Here is a 19,073-nt window from a genome sequence, read left to right as displayed (position 1 = left end):
ACACCTTCTGATCGGATCCTTCGCGACGATTTCATTGATCTCGACGATTTCCGGAACGATTTTCGCATTTTCGGTCCGATCGCCGATGCGTTTCGACCGGATTCGCCTTTGATCCAACTGATTATTGATGGTCGTATTCTCCGACTCGCACTTTGAGTGCATCTGCATCCTCGTATATCTCGTCCCTCTAATACATAATCGACATTGAATCTGCTAATTTCTCCTGTGTACGACCTTCTACGATCTCTTCAGTATCATTGAATATTGTCCATCGACGCTTATCCGATCTCTAATAGCCTTTTCTCGACGAGATTTTGATCCTTGACCTTCGCCCGACTTCTTTATGCGCTCTCTTCACCTGTTCTTTACGAAAGTCCTCCTGAACAGAAGCATTATGCCTTTTCCACCGATCTGATCAATTCCAGCGTCTGATATCCTCTAGCATATCCGGACATTGGCGTTATTTGTCGACGGACCATATCGATGATCGACGGAGCGGATTTTATTTCGATGCGACGCTGGATTCTGTACCAGATCGATCCTTCCGATATTCTTCCTGATGCCGACTATGACGATTTCCGACGATTTTGGTGGATCTCTTGATGATCCGATGCGATCCAATCCACTTTTGTTTCATTACTGATCTCGATTTTCCGATTTTGATCCTTGTGATGGATCCTTGCGATACCGAACAGATCGATCTTTGTTTCCTTGATGCCTTTTGAGGTGAGCTCCGGATCTGCAGGATTGCCTTTATCTCGGATTTCGACGATATGATCGGATTTATGGATCGATCCGAGATCTTGACTTGACCTCGACGCTGATATGAAAACGATCTGCGATCGCGCCGGATGAAAAGGATCGACGCTGATTTTGAGCAGGATCTGGATGACGATTTCGATTGACTGATTTGGATTTGATGATTTTGATGATTTTTGTGCCGATTGAGTGATGCGATGATTAGCGCTGATTTGATGCTGACGGGATCTCGACTTCTGATGATTTGATTTCGATGATCGAGCGACTTTGATGACCTGCTGATTCGATCCTGGATTTCGGATCTGCGCCGACGCGATTTCGACTCTGATGCTGATCTTTATTTTGACGGCTTTTGATTCTTCCGGATCTCTGCGATGCTTGATGCTTCCGATTTATCGATGAAATGACTGATCTTCTTCGACCGATCCGGAGCTGGATTCTCCCGAATCTGATCCGATCTGCTCTGAACCGATGCCGGACTTCGTTTTCTCGTATTCTGTACGCCGAGTGGCGCATTCATGACGGACCAAGCTTTTGTCCTCCCGCGTCCTCTATGATTCCTATCTCTATCCACTAACCGGCCCTACTCTCTCTGTTCTCTATGCTCTATGGCCTAACTGTCACTATCCTACACCTCCCTTTATGATCCTATTTACCCCTACCTTCCTCCACTTTCATCCTTCACCTCTCCACACTCTCTCACACTCACGCTTCCACACTATCACATTCACTCCTCTTCCACTCCTCACTTTATCACTCAATAGCTACAAAACACGCACGTCAATCCACCTCGAAGCACACTACCCGACACCGGAAACGGAAGTCCTATATATATATATATATATATATATATATATATATATATATATATATTTTGGTCGGAATATTGTGCACGCGTTACTTTCCTTCATATTCCCCATTATAATAATGTGTGTATGTGGAGTAATTTGATACTTGTGGCGATACATGCGGCTATCTTACACAGACAGATGCTCGCAGTCTCGTAGGAAGTAATGTACATACTGTAGTGTGCTGCCAATTTGTGAGTAGAGTACGAAATACAGGAGGAGGACGCGTTGCGTGGAGCAATGAAATAAATGAATTTTGTGAGAATATCTAGTATAATTAATACCTTTTATAGGATCACTATGGCGACGAGGATAAATTGAATTTAATTTATTGGAAATTAGGTGCGAATATCAAGTCTCATACAAGAAATCTCACAATTCGAAAGGTAAGGTAACATTTGAAGTTACGAAACTAGGTCACGCTTAAGCTGATCTAAAAATCAAAACAAGTATAAAACTAGGATAGCTATAATCTACATAAATAAATAATGTGATAAACACTATCACGTTAAGTCGTGAAGTACATAAGGGCCACGCAAGTAAAACTTGGCGCATTAGGCACAGTAAAGGCCATGCAAATCTAAAATGTAATACAAATTAATGTTCAGGGCCACGTAGGATAAATACCTGATATATCTATACATTATTATAATAACTAAAGGTTATGTAATATGAATTTATTATAAATTTTACGTAAATATTAGTAAGTTATACAAAACCAAAAAAAATTAAGAGTCTAAAATTATCTATTGAATATATCTATTAAATTAATTGATTTAATAAATCACAGGATAATTCAGGATGACTTCCACTCTACCCTCATTGGAGAAATTTGACTGCGATGGTGATCCAGGGTCGGTGGGCTTAAAATGGGAAAGTGGAAGAGAGCCAGATATTCCTTGTAGTTGCTAATATCAAAAAAGAAGAAATGAAGAGAACTACTTTTCTACATACTGAGAGATCTGGGAGGACTTCAGGAAATAGCCAGGAGCACAAAGATTTGGAACGAAGGATGAGAAAGTCTATGAGATAGCTATACAGAAATTAGAAGAATACTTTGCTCCGAAACAAAAATAAATGAACGTCATATATTTAGGTTAATGAAATAAGATGGAGAAAATTTTGAAAAGTTTGTAGTACGTCTGAGAAATCAAGCAGAGACATGTAAATTTTTTGATGCTGAACATATAATTGAATAGTGTCAGAAAAATGTAAAATTAAAAAATTAAAAAAAAATAATAATAATGACTGAAGAAACAATTAATTTAAATGCAATCATCGCAGAAACCAGCGCATTGGAGACTATAACTCAACAATTAGAAAATTTCATGAGTGCAAACACGAAGCAAGAAATAAATAGACTGAAAATGGCATAAAAGGATACGAAAACAAAATGCTCCCGATGTGGGAGTGCAAATCATTTAGCTGAGGACAAAAATGTCCAGTACAGAAATAAGAAATGTCTCAAGTGTAGTTATATCGATCATTACAAAGAATATTGTAAAATAATCATGAGGAAACACCTTGGATTTAAAAGCAGTAGTAAAGAAGAGATTCAAAGCACAAAAAACCTAAAAGAAAACAATACCAGGTATATCAATGATGTTGATAATTATGTGCATCATATTGATGATAATGACAGCTTCATTACTTTTACGTGGGAGGAGTACCCATTGAATTGCTAATAGATTTAGGAAGTAAATGCAACTTATTAACAGATAAAACGTGGGAAAATTTGAAAGACAAAACGATCCAAGTTTCAATCAAATAAAAAATCCAGACAAGGTTTTCATCCTGTATGGAAAAACAACCTTTAGAAGTAATCAGATCTTTTGAATCTGAGATAATCATTAATAAAATTACAAAAAAACTACATTCTATGATATAAAACGGAACAATAGATCTCCTAGGCAAGATTACTACTAAAGCTCTGGAAGTGTTGCTCGTGTTATAGCCTAAATAGCTATAACCGAATTATTATTAATATTAAATAGCTTAAAGAAATATTTCTCAACACGGGTTAGCGAGATATTGCGAAAGGCGTATAATGTTACCAGCGCTGTATGAAACGCTGACGAAGCGAACCGCGCGCCGAAGCTAAGCGATTGCGAAAAGATTGAACCACCGAAAATGCAAGGAATTTCGATCGAACGATCTTAACTTGCATTTCGGTCTAACAATTCGAAACAAACGACACAACCATATATGGCCATGTCGCTAAGGGATCCCCCTCCAAAAAATCAACCAAACAGGAGGCAATAAAAGATACCACCGCGAATACGCGGCAAGCAGCTATAATTATCAATTTATATCGAACAGAGATTATTAACGATTAATATCGGAGTTATCGCGATCAACCTAACTTAAGGAATCGCTAGTCTAGCCGCGATACAAATTGTTACCTGAGCTCACAGCTGATCTCGCGACCGTGACCGAGATATCAGGCTAGCGCCGACATAGCCCTATACTGTGATACGCACAGCTGTGAAGGGGAACGACAGGCAAAAGGAAGCGACTCAACATAGAAGAATAAAAATAATTTATTCAAAACAAAAACATATAGTTTCTCAAACGGCTGCCAACCTGGTCCTCGGCTCCTAAGCCTCAATAGTAAATCCCGATAAATCCAGTGCCTCCCGCAAGGCACAACACTCATAAGTTAGGAATAAATGCGATAAGATCATTTCCGAAGCTTAAGGATGTTCTTGTTGATCTTCCTATTGATCTTAGTGTCAAACCAGTGTACCAGCCTTATAGAAGAATCCCTACTCCATTGGAAGAAAAAGTGAACAAGAAGATTAGAGAGTTAATTAAATCTGACATAATTGAAGAAGTAAATGAACCGTCTAGATGGGATATCCCTAATAATACCAGTTCTAAAAAAAATGGAAATATAAGAATTTATGTATTGATATGAGAAGAATTAATACAGCAATAATCTGAGAAAATCATCCTTTACCAACTATGGATTAATTATTAGCAAAAATTAGGAGAGCAAAACTTTTCTCGAAATTAGATGTAAAGAATACCTTCCATCATATAAAAATAATGCTTAGCCCTCATAACCACATTTGTCACTAGTAAAGGATCTCAGTAAGCAAAATATTAGCAGTTTGCCAGCAGTATGCGAGCAGATTCAAGCAGAATATTGCAGCAGATTGGCATCAACTCCGCATTAAGCTTGTGTTCTGCCGGCAGAACCTGTCAACATAAGTCGGCAGCAGATTAACGGTAGAAATCGAGCAGGATCTGCAGCCCACAGTTAGATGCCAGATTGGCGGCAGAAACCGAGCAGGCTCTATCGTCATTATTTAAATGGAATAATGGCATTTAAATGCTTTATTAATTTACATTGCTCATTTCGCTTACTAAAAGATAATAAATGATTATTTATTTTGCTCGTTTTTATTAATACATATAAATATATAATATTAATTAAAATAATGTAATATATATAGAAAATTTAAATAATTTAATTTATAAAATCAAAAATTTTATTTATATAGAATTTCTGTTTTATATTTTATATTTCTATTTTATATCGTAGATAATCACGAAATATTTTCACTTATTCGGACAATTTCTCCAAATGAAAATTGGTCATTTATTTATTTAATTTTTCAAAAATTAGTTTAATAACTGAATTCTCCTGTACGGGAATCGTATCAGAAATCGAACTGATAGATATAGTTATACATGTTATTAGCCACATTTTGCAGGCTTTATGTATGCTCTTGACATAAATTTGCATACGGGTATAGAAAGTGAAAATTGCGCCGCATAGCGGTAAGCAAAACTACTACTATAAACTACTATTTCAATAAATTTTATAAATGGCTAAAAGTTGCAGTTTCTGTTCGATTTCTGCTGCCAATTTGCTATCAGATTGCGCATGCATAGATCTAGCTTGGTTTTTGCCGATAATCTGACATCAAGTCATGTTAGCAGACCCTGCTCGATTTCTGCTATCAATCCTTCATCAGATTGCGCGCGCGTAGATCTTGCTCGATTTCTGCCGTCAATCTGACATCAAACTGCATTATGCAGATCTTGCTCAGTTTCTGCTGCCAATCTGCTATTATTATAGTTCTGTGCAAATTTTGCTCACTTTCTGTTGCTATTGATCTACGGTCAATCTATGTCAGCAGGTTTTGTAATACTTCTGCTAACATTCTGTTATTATTATCTGATATAACAGATTCTGTATACAGTCTGCAATTTTTCTGTTGACAAAAATTTGAAGCAGACGTTTGGCAAAATCTGTTTGAACAGACTTTGTTGACTGGGATTGTGCCGATATAAAAGACTGATGTTTGGTATATCATGTGCTCCAGAAATTTCAAAAAGTTATAGAGAAGATGTTAATCACATGTGAAGATATCTTAACCATAAACTTTATTAACAATATTCTTGTATTCGGATCAGATGAGCAAGAACATAATAAACAACTAGATTATAACCTAAGGGTGCTACAGGAAAATAATGTTCTATTAAATACGGAGAAATGCATACAAACTAAAAGAAATAGAAGGGCACAATTTATTTGCCTCGGGTATCAAGCTTAAGAAAATACATTAAAGTTATTCAGACATTTAGAACGCCAAATCCGGTAGAGGAGATTCAGAGCTTCCTTGGATTGATAAACTTTGTAGGAAAATGGATCTCAAATCTATCTACGCTAATAGAACCTTTCAGGAAACTTTTACGATTGAAACTAGGGAAAAGAGCAAATATTCAGAAGTTCTGGAAGACTGAACAAAAAAAGGCATTTCAAGATCTTAAAGAAGTTTATCAACGTAAAACATTGGGAAACCACGACACTGATGATAAGACTTAACTCATAGCTGACGCAAGCCCTGTAGGTTTAGATGCAGTATTAATGCAAATTAATTCAAAAGGTTCTAAAATAATAGCTTACTTAGGTAATAAAAGTCTCACCAATTGTGAAAAAAAACTGCTAAACTGAGAAAGGAGCTTTAACACTTGTGTGGACAATAGAACACTTTAAAATTTATCTTTATGGGAGAAAGGAATTTGATTTGATAAGTTACTATAAGCCGTTGGAAACGATCATCGGAAAGAAATCAAAGCCGTGCGCCAGAATCGAAAGATGGGTAGGGTGCAGGCATACAACTGTAAGGTAATGAATCGTCCTGGAAAGAGCAATATATCTGATCCATTATCAAGATTATGCGATATCTCCCAATCAGAGCCATTTTGATGATGGAAACTATATAAATCAGATGATTGATTACTCATTATCAATTTTAGTGTCACTAGAAAAGATTGTAAGACATTCAAAAAAAGACGAAAAAAATTAAAAAATCAACAAAGGAATAGTGGAACAATGAAGTCAGCATTTACAAAATTTTTGAATCGGGACTATGTTTCTAGGAGGCTACTAAAAAAAACATATTGGTGATTCCTATCAAATTACGAGAGTAAGTCTTAAAGGCAGTGTATGAAAGGAAGATAATTGAATTACACCTAGGAATTACAGCCATGATAAGATCTTTGCATTAAAGTTTGGTGGCCCAAGATAGATAAGGATGGTGAGATGTTGTAAAGATTGCACATTCATGTCAGTTCCTAATCTACCAAATTCCATGAAACAGTGAACTTTTCCAACAGTTCTATGGGTTGATATTACCATTGATTTTATGGGACCCAGTTCAAATTATTTATTCGTTATGGTAGATTATTTATAAAGCTACAAGGAAATCATGAGAACCACTGAACGCGAAACACACATTTGAGATGATAAAAAAAATTTTTTCACACATTTGAGATGATAAAAAAAATTTTTTCAAGACTAGATTTCCATCTCCTATAACAGCAGACAATGATTCACAACTCATAAGCAATGAGATAAAAACTTTTTGTAATGAAAGTGGAATAGTACTTCACACTGCTATACCTTATTGATCTCAAATAAATGAAAAGACAAAATAGAGATATATTAAAGCGACTCAAAATAAGCCAGATTGAAAAGAAATATTGGAAGGATCTGTTACATTATTTAATGATGTACAACAGTACTCCATATTCAGTAACTGGGAAAACATCTTCTGAACTTTTCTATAGACAGACAGTTTAAAGATAAAATACTATCGTGGTTAAACTTGAAAAACAACCAAATTGGTCCAGAAACTAAAGACAAAGACAAAGAAAATAAAGAAAAAAGTAAATAATACAGCGATAAGAAAAGACATGCAATAGACAATGAAGTAATTGAAAGGGAAAAAGTTTATATTAAAAATATTCATTAAAAGGAACAAGACCACATCTATCTTTGACCTTACATCACATATAGTAGTGAAAGTAAATGGCAGTAATATTTAAGTTATAAATGAAAAAACAGGTAAAGAATATAGAAGGAACATAGTTTACCTCAAGAAAAAGAAAGGAAAATGAACTGTATGCAGCGATAATAAAAAAAAGCGCAGAGAAAGCACATGATAGCGAAGCCAAAAAGACTTAGAAAAAAAGGATTAATTTACAGCGCATATCAAAGTTAACATTAAATGTTAACTTTGATATGCGCTGGGATCGAAATTTTCTGCAGATTGTTAATGTTAGTTGTTAGTTAGAATGTTAATTATTACACTAGATTGCAAGCAATCGTTTTGGTTTAATTTGTTGACTGATAATTTATAATCCATTTTATTATATATCTTTATTAAGTCTTTATAATTATTAGATTATTTACATACCTATTTGTTAACGTTGATCAAATTATTTATTAATCAAATCAATTATAAAAAAAGAAGAGCTGTAGTGTGCTGTCAGCTTGTGAGTGAATGAAGTACGAATTACAGGAGGAGGCGCGTTGCGTAGGGCAACGAAATAAACAGATTTTGTGAGAATATCTGATGTAATTAATATCTTAGGATCACTACGTAACAAGAAAACAGCACGAGGAAAGACCTAACCTTTCTAACGCGTTATGACATGAATGCAAAAATATAGTATACATATTTAATATTTTGTAAATAATGGAACAAAAACAGAGTACAAGCCTCTTTTTAGCAGCGTATATATACATATGTACATACATGCACGTGTGATATACATGTATATTTATATATCTAGATTTATATAAATTTATATACATGCATATTTATAAAAACGAAAGGCGATTTAATTTATGTATTAATTGCTTTTTAAAATATTTTATTCTAGAAGCGATTTGCATGTGTGTTCTTATTAAAAAAAAATATTTTATACCAGAGGTGATTTTTATTCGTGTGTTGGTTGTTTTAAAAAATATTTTATTCCAGAAACAGTTTGCATGTGTGTTCTAGTTATTAAAAAAAAGGATTTTATCCCAAAGGAGATTTTTATTTGTCTGCTGGTTGTTTTAAAAAATATTTTATTCCAGAAGCGGTTTGCATGTGCAATCTGGTTATTACAAAAATTTTTTTTATCCCAGAGGTAACTTTTATTTGCTACGGTTTTTTTAAAAAATTTTTTAAAAAATATTTTATCATACACATATATGTATGTATATACATTTTTCCATTTTTGTGTACATGTATATACAAACATGCATATACATGTACACAAAAATATATACATATATGCACATCAACAAATGAGTTAAATCAAGTTATTTTTCTCGCAATAATTTTATCGGATACTGTCATTTTTCATACATACCTTATGTCTTTATTATCAAGCTGTAAAATGCAAAAGTTATTTAGAATTAAACGGAACTTCGCGAATTCCAAAATTTTAATAAATAATAAAAAAGATATATAGAAAAATAAGGACTTCCGTTTCCGGTGTCAGGTAGTTTGTTTTGAAGTGGTTTGACGTGTGTACTTTGCAGGTTGTAGAGAGTTAAAGAGGAGTGCAAGAGGAGTGAGTGGTAGTGTGGAAGCGTGAGTGTGAGAGAGTGGGCAGAGGTGAAGGGTGAAAGTGGAGGCGAGGCGTAAAGGCGAATATAAGGTTGTAAAGGTAGGTGCGGGATAGTGACAGTTAGGCCATAGGGTATAGATAGTGGAGAGCGTAGAGTGGATTAGCGGATAGCGGCGAGAGTATTCATACAGGGCGCGGGAGAATAAGATGGCGCAGTTCGCCATGAAAGATGGAATGCAAAGAGCAGCAAGATGTAGAGCTGGAAAGACGGAAATGTGGAGGAGGTAATGAAAGGCATGAAAGGCATGAAATGAGAAGCATGAAGAGGTGGTGGAAGAAAGAAATTAAAAAAATCAAAGAAGAGGTTAAAGAGGGAATTAAGGAGCAAGAGAAAAAGGTAAGTGAGAAAATAGGAAACGTAAGAAGGGAATTTAGAGAGAGTGAAAAGAGATGGAAGGAAGAAAGAGAAGAGCTAAAAAGCCGTATTAAAGAGTTGGAGGGGAAAATAGAAAAGTTAGAAAATTGCAATATCAGGGAAGGGAGTGAGGCGGTTTTTTTTATAAATATACATGTAAAGTTTAATCAAAATTAAAATTTTGGAGTTCGCGAAGTTCCGTTTAATTCTAAATGACTTTCGCATTTTACAACTCGATAATAAAGACATAAGGTATATATGAAAAATGACAGTATCTGATAAAATTATTGCGAGAAAAATTTATTTTTACTTATTTATTATTACTTATTTATGCTTATAATTTTATCATAAGAACATCTTCATTATTATATGATGAACTTTATATAAAATATAAAATATTCATTTTATTTTATCATTTGATTGTTTTTATGTTTATAATAAAAGTCTTGATTATTTTGCTTGATTAAACATCTTTTTCATTCTTTAACTTATGAAAGATTGTATCATCGAATTTTTTGAATATGGAAAATTACTTCGAAATATTTCTGCATTGCGCAGTACAACGTGAAAACCCACGTTAAAATGCAACATGAAAATCCACGTAAAATGCAATAATATACAAATAAATGATTAAAATATCACGTTTTATATTTCAAGTTGTATATTTATATCATATATGTATCATTTATTTACGCATAATTCTTGTTTGCGAGTCGACCTCGACAAGATCGCCCGAATCTTTTAGATAGAGACGAGCTGAACGAGAAGCGATGTGTAGCGCGAATCCGTAAACTCGCTGGAGGATAAGGAGTTTTAAATGATTACTTGCGTGACGTATATTTGGTAATTTTTTATTTATTAACAATGGGAGCGAGCGACGGCACGAGTTCCACGACTCCGATCGGAAATTTTGATAATGTCCTTTTATGAACTGTCTTTCTTCGCGATTCGGAAATCTTGAAAGATTTCTTGTTAGAAATCCTCGCGATAACGAAAATTTTGCACGCAGCCGTAGGATGAATTTTAACGCGAGGCAGAGAATATTCGCGATGTGAATAACGAGCATCTCGGACTCCATTGGTCACAATCACAAATCACAATTATACAACGAGTAAGAATGAGTAATTTTATGCTCGATCGCACCCGAGAATATCATTTGAGAATGCATAAGAATATAACACAAGAGAATGACAAATGTATGCGATACGAGCGAATTTTAAAGATTGCGAGAAACTCGAGAGAACGCGTATAAGACATGAAAGAGATTGTTAACAGTAGCGCGAAAAGTATGTATATACTTGAGAGTATCGATCAGCTCGGTTTATCGTCAAAGACCGATTGACTAACGACCGCTAAGACTCGCGATATCAATAAAGGGAATTTTTCGGCATCGAATGTTTGATAATTCAGATGTTTGTCACATTTTTTCCTTCTAATGATCACGCACGGAGAGGGTGACGCTGTTTGCTTTTGTTCGTGTTTGGATTTCGTGGATTATAGCTATAGAATTTATCGGCGATATTCGCCGTTGAAAATAATCGGTTAAATTTTATATTTGAATATTTCAATTTTGAACAATTCTAATGCAAAGTAGTTACGTTGCATCAAAACATGAAAATATTTTGATTGTAATTTCTCTTATTTATAAAATGTTATATAAGGAAGATGTAAATAAGATGATATAAATAAGATTATAAGACTTTAATCAAAGATATTGCACGTATAATTTAATATTTTATATTATATATTTATATCACGTACATATTATTCATTTATGCATAATTCTAATAAAAAATAGTCATTGCATCGCAACGTGAGAATATTTTGAAACAATTTTCCTTATTTATAAAATGTTATATAAGGAAGATGTAAATAAAGTAATATAAATAAGATTAAAAGATTCTATCGAAAATCTAAATTGGAAATATTACGCGCAGTTTCAGTATAAAGTGTAATCAACAAGTATAAAGATTAATTCAAGTGTAAAATTGTCAGAATTTTAATTTTCGGAAAAAGTGTTTGTATCTTTAATTTAAACAAAATATTACATGAATCCTGCAAATTTTCTTAATATGTTAATTGTTTTATTCCAACTTTCAAATATTCTACAAACACAAATAAATAATAAAGAAATCGAATTACATAATATTATAAAGAATATTATACAAAATTCAATAGATGATATATCATTTGCAATGCAGATCGAGACTACGTTAGAATTTAAGAATTATTGGGATCTAAATTTATCCAAAGCACAATTTATTGCAGCTGATAAAATAGAAGAATTTGAAGAAAATGATGAAGATGATGAAGAAGACAGTTATACATTTAAAAAAGACGAAATTATAAATAATTATTATAAAAGAAAGCTCTTGAATTCTGGAAAAGTGGAAAAAAAGATCGTTACGCTTTATTAACAGTGTAACACCGATTTAGAAAAGTAAAGTCCTTGTAGCAATTGTATCGATGGAAACTCTATAAAAAGGTGGTACTCATAGAGAAAAATTATTATAAATTTTTGTACATATTTGTCTAACAACCAAAATTATTCATGATTTAGATTTGCGACAATGGGCTTTAAAAGCAAAAGAAGAAATTAATCTTTCTCATTTTAAAGCAGGTGCAACATGAATATTAAATTTTAAAAGAAAGCATGATATAATATCACGAAAAATAACCAAATTTATAAATCGTTTATCAAAAACAAATCAAGAACAATTACATGTTTAATCAAGCAAAATAATCAAGATTTCTATTATGAAAATAATAACATAACCAAATAAATGATAAAATAAAATAAATATTTTATATTTTATATTAAATTGACATATAATAATAGATATAATAATGGAGATGTTCTTATGATAAAATTATAAGCGTAAATAAGCGATAATAAATAAATAAATTTTTTTCGCTATAATTTTATTGAACACTGTCATTTTTCATATATAGGGTATCCTAGATCAATGGGGACAAAACTCATGTGCAGATAGAGCAGAACCAAACTGAGTCGAAAGATCCTCTATCATTTTGTAATTTTTACAATAGTTAATGATTAATAATTATGAATTAATTATTAAAAATCGCCGTATTAGCTCAGCCTACCACTAAATCCAAGGGCACGGCGAAATGCAGCCGCTCAGAGAATGAAGTTGCTGGGCGCGCGGGGAGTTGTTTATTAAAATGTAGCTAGGCTACTAGCCATTGCTGCCTATAATAAACAATTCCTCGCGCCTAGCAACTTCGATTTCTAGGCGGCCGCATCTCGCCGCATTTGGCGATAGGTCGAGCTAATATGGCGATTTTTAATAATTAATAATTCGTTAACTATTGCAAAAATTGCAAAATGATAGAGAACTTTTTGACTCAGTTTGGTCCACTCTATCTGCACACGAGTTTTGTCCTCATTGATCTGGAACACCCTGTATATTTTATGTCTTTATTATCGACTTATTATCTGTAAAATACAAGAGTTATTTATTATTAAACGGAACTTCGTAAAAATTTTAATTTTGATGCAACTTTACACATATGTAGAGAGATAAATATATAAAATTAAAAATTTTTATTTGCTGCTCAAAAACGGTTCTAAGAGGTAAAACATTTCTTTGTATAGAACAGCTTTGTGCTTTTCTTGATATATATCTCGAAAACTATTTGATATCAAAAAATGATTTATATAAAAGTTTTATGGTAAAAACAACTCTATTTAACCACCTAAATAAAAATTTAAAAAAAAATAGTTTTTTTTAATTGTTTAAAAATTGAAAAAAAAATAATTTAAAAATTTTTTTTATAAATGTAACTACGTAGAGCGCTTTTACCATAAAACTTTTCTATAAAACATTTTTTTGATATCTTGAATAGTTTTTGAGATATATCAAGAAAAGCAAAAAGTCGCTCTACATATGAAGGGTGTTTTCACCCCTTAGAACCGTTTTTAGGCAGCAACTGAAAATTTCTAAATTTATCTGACCCTCCACATGTCTGTAAGTTTCATTAAAATCAGAATTTCTCGGTTCGCAAAGTTTCATTATTAGACAAGGACTCTTTCGATCAAAATTCAATTTATTTAAACTATACAACAAATAGAGGCCTACACTTTGTTCACAATCTTTTTCGTCCACTTTTTCTTCTTCTTTTCCCTTCTACTCACCAATCTCTTCTTCCGAATGTTCTGCCGCATCTTCTTCTTTCCCGGAATCTTAATCCTCGCGAATTCCTAATCCCCTTCCCATTTTCGAATATTCATCTTTTCTCGAATCTCAACCCTTGCAAATTCCTAATTCCTCTTTCTCTTCTGATTGTTCATCCTATCCTTTCTGAACATCACCATTCGAGAACTCCCACTCCATCTGCTCCCTCCGATTATCCACAACTCATCCTCCAAACAAGCATCTGTTCAGCCTATTTGTACCCCTTTAAGTTCGTCAACATTCAAATCGTCAGATCTCCCAGAAGCGTCGTGCGATTTTGAAAAAGCCTTTAGGATTTAGTGGAGGAATTGCTGATCTCAAAGAACTGCAGAATTTCAAGCAAGAATCTTGCGATCCCGAAGGGGAGTCGGATTTTCTTTTTGAGACTAGGCTCGATAAAACTGGTATCGATACCTATTAAACCAATTTCTTCTTTTCCTTGTCCCTCTTACTGACGAGTACCACGTTAGTCCCGATATAGTTGACCTTGATCTATTCCTTCACATTCTTCGTATATATTCACTTGGCTTTATTATCCCATTTTTTGTCCCAGGTTCTCAATTTCTTCTTGCCGTCCTTATCGAGGTTTTCTAGATGAAGTTCTCTCCTCCCTCCATAGTGAAGACAATTTGAAGATTCAATAATCCTACCTTTATCTCCTCACTTTTCATTTTTTTATCTATTTAATAGTTTATATTGCTATTTGAAAGATTTATTGTAAATTTCTAACCGGAATGTAATTTTTAATTTTCCCTTTTAAATTCCAGTTGATGACCCCCGCATTTATGTAACACTCGTGAGAAAAATATTTTCCTTCACTCACGTTTACATACACACATATACACATACATGTTAGATTTTAAGTATATTTGTTCTTAAAAGAAAAAAATGTATATAATAAGACAATTTAATTCTAAATGTACTGATATCAATTTTGTCATTCTAATTCTAAATCTATCATTTTCTTTTTTTTGAATAAATGTAATTTTTAACATTTAAAATTCGAGTATCTTATTATCCGATCTCTTCTCTGAAATCGCATATTCCGTCTCGGGTAATAGGGATTCAGTTCCTTTATAAAAGGGATCGCCAAACGAATAGTTTATAGGTGGTAATCAGAGAGACCCTTATGGCATGTTGTCATTTTCAAGACGTTTGTATATGTATCCCCTCTACACGCTATGATAGCGGGCAGCGTCTCAAAAATGACATCAGTGCCTTCCGACCTGTCGGTTGACCTATTTCGAGCCCTGATCGCTCGACTCTAAGACACGCGTTTGTCTAGAGTGTGTCTTGAGAATAAGTAGATTACGCTCTTTCGCTGATTTGCTATTCATCAAGTCTGGACGTAACAAAATTAACGGGGTGGTTATTAAAATGATAAATATTTGATTTTCCTTAACCTTTATTTTCTATTGGTCACCTTGCTAATTTTAACCGTCAATTCATTTAATCGGAATTGGTGAAATTGGCCTTTACTAAGATATAAAATCGATTCCGCATATTTAAGAAACAGCTATATTTGGGGCTAATTTGGAGCCTTATTTCTATCAATCCTTTTCTTTTTCTTTAAGGAAAAAAATAATTTCCTTTAAATTTTCAATTTTTTTGTAGTGTAATTTATTAAAAATGTTTTAAAAATTTTAGAAATCTTATAAATTCTTCTTACGTCAGTTAAAGTGCTGAGACAAAATGTAGTAAATTTGCCAGCTGTTAAACAGAGCGGTTTTTGTGATCTTGCCATGCATAGTATTATCATCCGTGCATTTTCCATTGGCATATTGTACCAATGGCATTCGTAAAACGCTGCACATATCTTAGCACTCTGTAAAAATTTTAAGTAAGATTGTTAAATCATTTTTTCTCTAATATAAACCATTAGGCACAGGTATACAGTTATACTATTATGCAAGTAAACAATAAACTTAAGATTATTTGATCATGATAAGAAACGTCCCTATCGAGATTTTCTGGAAGTTTCCTCCTCCCCCGTAGTAAAGACAATTAATTCATTAAAAATTAATTCACTTAAAAAAAGTTAAAATAATTTGACCAAAATTTTTAATAATATATTTTAAAACATAAGATATTATATACTATGATGTAACGTCTTCGATCGTTTAAGGTCGGAATTGCCACAGGCGCGCAGGCCGCCGTTCTCTCGATTTAAAGAGAGAGAGAGCGAACGCGAGTTTGGACGCAATCTTGCAATTCTGTTATGTTATTTTTGCGGTAAAAGTTCAGCGTATAATAGCGGTAAGCACTAATGGAGAGTGACAGGATCTCATCCGATAACAGCAAGATACACGAGACACTAACGTTCAGGACGAGTGGAGGCACGATTCAGTACGGTGAGAACGGTGATGGTGTCGATTCAGCCTTTAATACTAACATATATACATGGGCTATTTCATAAATAATACGCATTGTAGTAACGCTGTGGACTGAATGGTGCAATTTCAACAAAATTTTTGGACAGTTGTAGTAAAAAATTTGAGGAAGCAATACCTAGTCTAAAAAATTTCTATAGTGCGTGTCATTATGAATTGACGAGCGTTAAAAATACTATGATGCGTCAAGATTAGCTATTGTATTAGCTATTGGGTCAAATTTTATTTTTTGCAAATTGTTCATCAAAATATAGAGTACTATCTGAACATCACAAACTTCACTACAATACTGTAAATATCTGTTGGATTTTTGGCCTCGGAAAATTTTAATCTTGATCTACGATCATTGATCTTTATGCGTCATAAGTCCTAAAGCATCTGCAGAGAACATTTCTAACATTCATCAATTCATAATGACATGCACTATAGAACTTTTTTAGACTATGTATCGCTTCCTCGAGTTCTCTATTACAACTGTCTAAAAATTTCGTTGAGATTACATCATCCATTCCGCGGCATTACTACAATGTGCATTACTTTTGAAAAAACGAAGGTAAATAGAGAAGAGAATAGTCACTGACGAATTAGAGAAGAAAATTGTTGCCTGATAAATAAGAATACGGAAAGAGACATTCTGCTTACTGTAATTAGGTGTGGGACTGTATGGGAGCTCCGAAGCGAAGATACAATCCTGCACCCGACATATGATCCCAGAACTTCGATTTGGATGAGATCTATAAGGATCAATATAAAAATCGAAGAAAAGAACATCCGTTGTCGGGAGACAAAAGGATCGGGTCGGTTTGAGAAAACATCCATATCCGAAAGGAGAGATGAGAGAAAAGAAGTGATTAAGAAAAATCAATACCATAAAGGTCACAAGGACCAAAGTCACGTAACGGTCCTGAGGACCCGAAAGCCTCACAGGTTGTCTACTTACAATTAATGTGTCTGCGCGCTTTTCGCTTGTTCAGCGGACTGGTGTAAAGAGCAAAAGTCTTAGCAAGATCCATCCCTGCGAGGCAAATTAAGCACCAAAAACGCCGCCGAAAATCGGTGAAAGGGACGTCATCCCGTTATAAAGTTAATTTTGAAGTTAATTTTATGGTTTGGATAAGTCACGTCATGTAGTAATCATTGCCGTAAATTAATGTTTCTTTATTGAATTTTTGTCTATGTATCGTTTCATAGAATAAACCGTCGACGGCGAGACAACTCATCCGTTCTTCTTTATCGCGTAAGTACTTTTTCTCTAGCTACACTTTGTCGCCGACAGTTACACTTATATTTTCGATTATTATTTGTATCGCTATCGTTTCTGTGTCTTATTATTATCACAAAGTGAACTCATATATCGCGGATACTTTGCGTCTCGCATATATCTCGTACGTTGTGAATATCTTGAATGTCGCGTATATGTCGTCTTTTCTATATATTTTGTGAAATCTGTATGTACAGCGTATTATTTTGAGAAATTGAGATATTACAAATTCTGTATAATGCATAAGTTCTCGCGTATCGCCGAATAATTGCATCATGTTAGTTGCAGATTTATGCTTTTTTCTTTTGCGCAATGCCCATCATTCATTGTCGTCATTGCATTTGTAAGCAAGAAATCGCACAATTTAGAGACGAGTTAGATCCATGTTGAAATATTGACAATATATTCCATGAATATTTACTAATGTCGTGAACTAACGATTGTTATACGAGCGCCTTTATATCTCTTTTTGAATTACATATTTAAAATTTTACGTGAGCAAGCGCAGACTACATATCAAGATATAAAGAATTTTCATCAGTACCAAGATCCTAAGTTGGGAAATTCTTGACCGCTATGCAAATCGATTTTACTCGAGTGTATCGTGAAATATGATACTCTTTCGCTCGGCCATGAAAACGTTAAAACTGACGAACACTTAGTCAGTCTCTCAGCATTGTACTACATCTTTTTTTTAATTTTAACTTGTTAATATATTGTTATTTTGTTATATCTTCCTGTCTTCTAAATTTCAAATTGCCTACCTCGATTCTTTCTCGTCCTGTCCGTCCTTCCTGTACGGATCATCCCCTCTATCAATCTTGTTAATTAAGCGGTCACGTATTTAGCCGTCGCGATTATTGCTCTAATAACCTTTGCTAATTTTTCGCGAACTTTTCTGTGTGGCGTGAATTCTTGCGTCACAACATTTTGGCACCCAATATTTCGATATCGCTATCTAAAGATCGATTTGCCGACATCGCGCCGATGGTAAATATGCCGTGTTATCAACAACGGCCCATCGGACGATGAAAAGCTCGTCTTACAAAAATTAAACATGATCATGCATATTATTGATCAAAAGAACATTTAAAAAGTATTTAATATTTAAATTAATTTTTCATAGTTATTGATTTATATTTAGATCGTTTATTGGAATTTAATTTTTGGACAGATGAAAAGACAAAATTACAACTAGTAAAGAACATTTATTTTTCAACATAATATCCATTTATATCACAACATTTTTGCCATCGGCGTATCAATGTGTTAATACCGACAAATGGATTTGTCCTAATATCTGAACTACTATAACATACACGTTTTAAGCACATTTTGTGACTG

General features: G+C 33.7%; 2 protein-coding genes and 1 long non-coding RNA gene across 3 annotated transcripts in view; 2 read left to right on the top strand and 1 right to left on the bottom strand.

Moving 5' to 3' along the window:
* The window catches only part of LOC126850951 (odorant receptor 10a-like), an 81,487-nt gene that overhangs the window by 7,757 nt on the left and 54,657 nt on the right, over positions 1–19,073 (bottom strand). The window contains exon 6 of the mRNA XM_050594441.1: positions 15,748–15,903. Coding sequence (XP_050450398.1) covers positions 15,748–15,903 — 156 coding nt within the window. The remainder of the gene's footprint in view (positions 1–15,747; positions 15,904–19,073) is intronic.
* On the top strand, positions 1,651–3,832 carry LOC126850780 (uncharacterized). Its single transcript, XR_007687590.1, has 3 exons — positions 1,651–1,801; positions 1,901–1,993; positions 2,398–3,832. It is a non-coding gene; the product is annotated as an uncharacterized LOC126850780 (long non-coding RNA).
* LOC126850757 (probable multidrug resistance-associated protein lethal(2)03659) overlaps positions 9,402–19,073 on the top strand; it is a 209,410-nt gene continuing 199,738 nt past the window's right edge. Inside the window, 1 exon segment of the mRNA XM_050594052.1 lies at positions 9,402–9,566. The gene's annotated coding sequence lies outside the window, so the exon portion shown is untranslated.

The sequence above is a fragment of the Cataglyphis hispanica genome, chromosome 7 (assembly GCF_021464435.1).
Source record: "Cataglyphis hispanica isolate Lineage 1 chromosome 7, ULB_Chis1_1.0, whole genome shotgun sequence".
In the NCBI taxonomy this organism is placed as follows: domain Eukaryota; kingdom Metazoa; phylum Arthropoda; class Insecta; order Hymenoptera; family Formicidae; genus Cataglyphis; species Cataglyphis hispanica.
The sequence above is the reverse complement of the archived record's forward strand: the minus strand, read 5'-3'. Positions and strand labels throughout refer to the sequence as shown.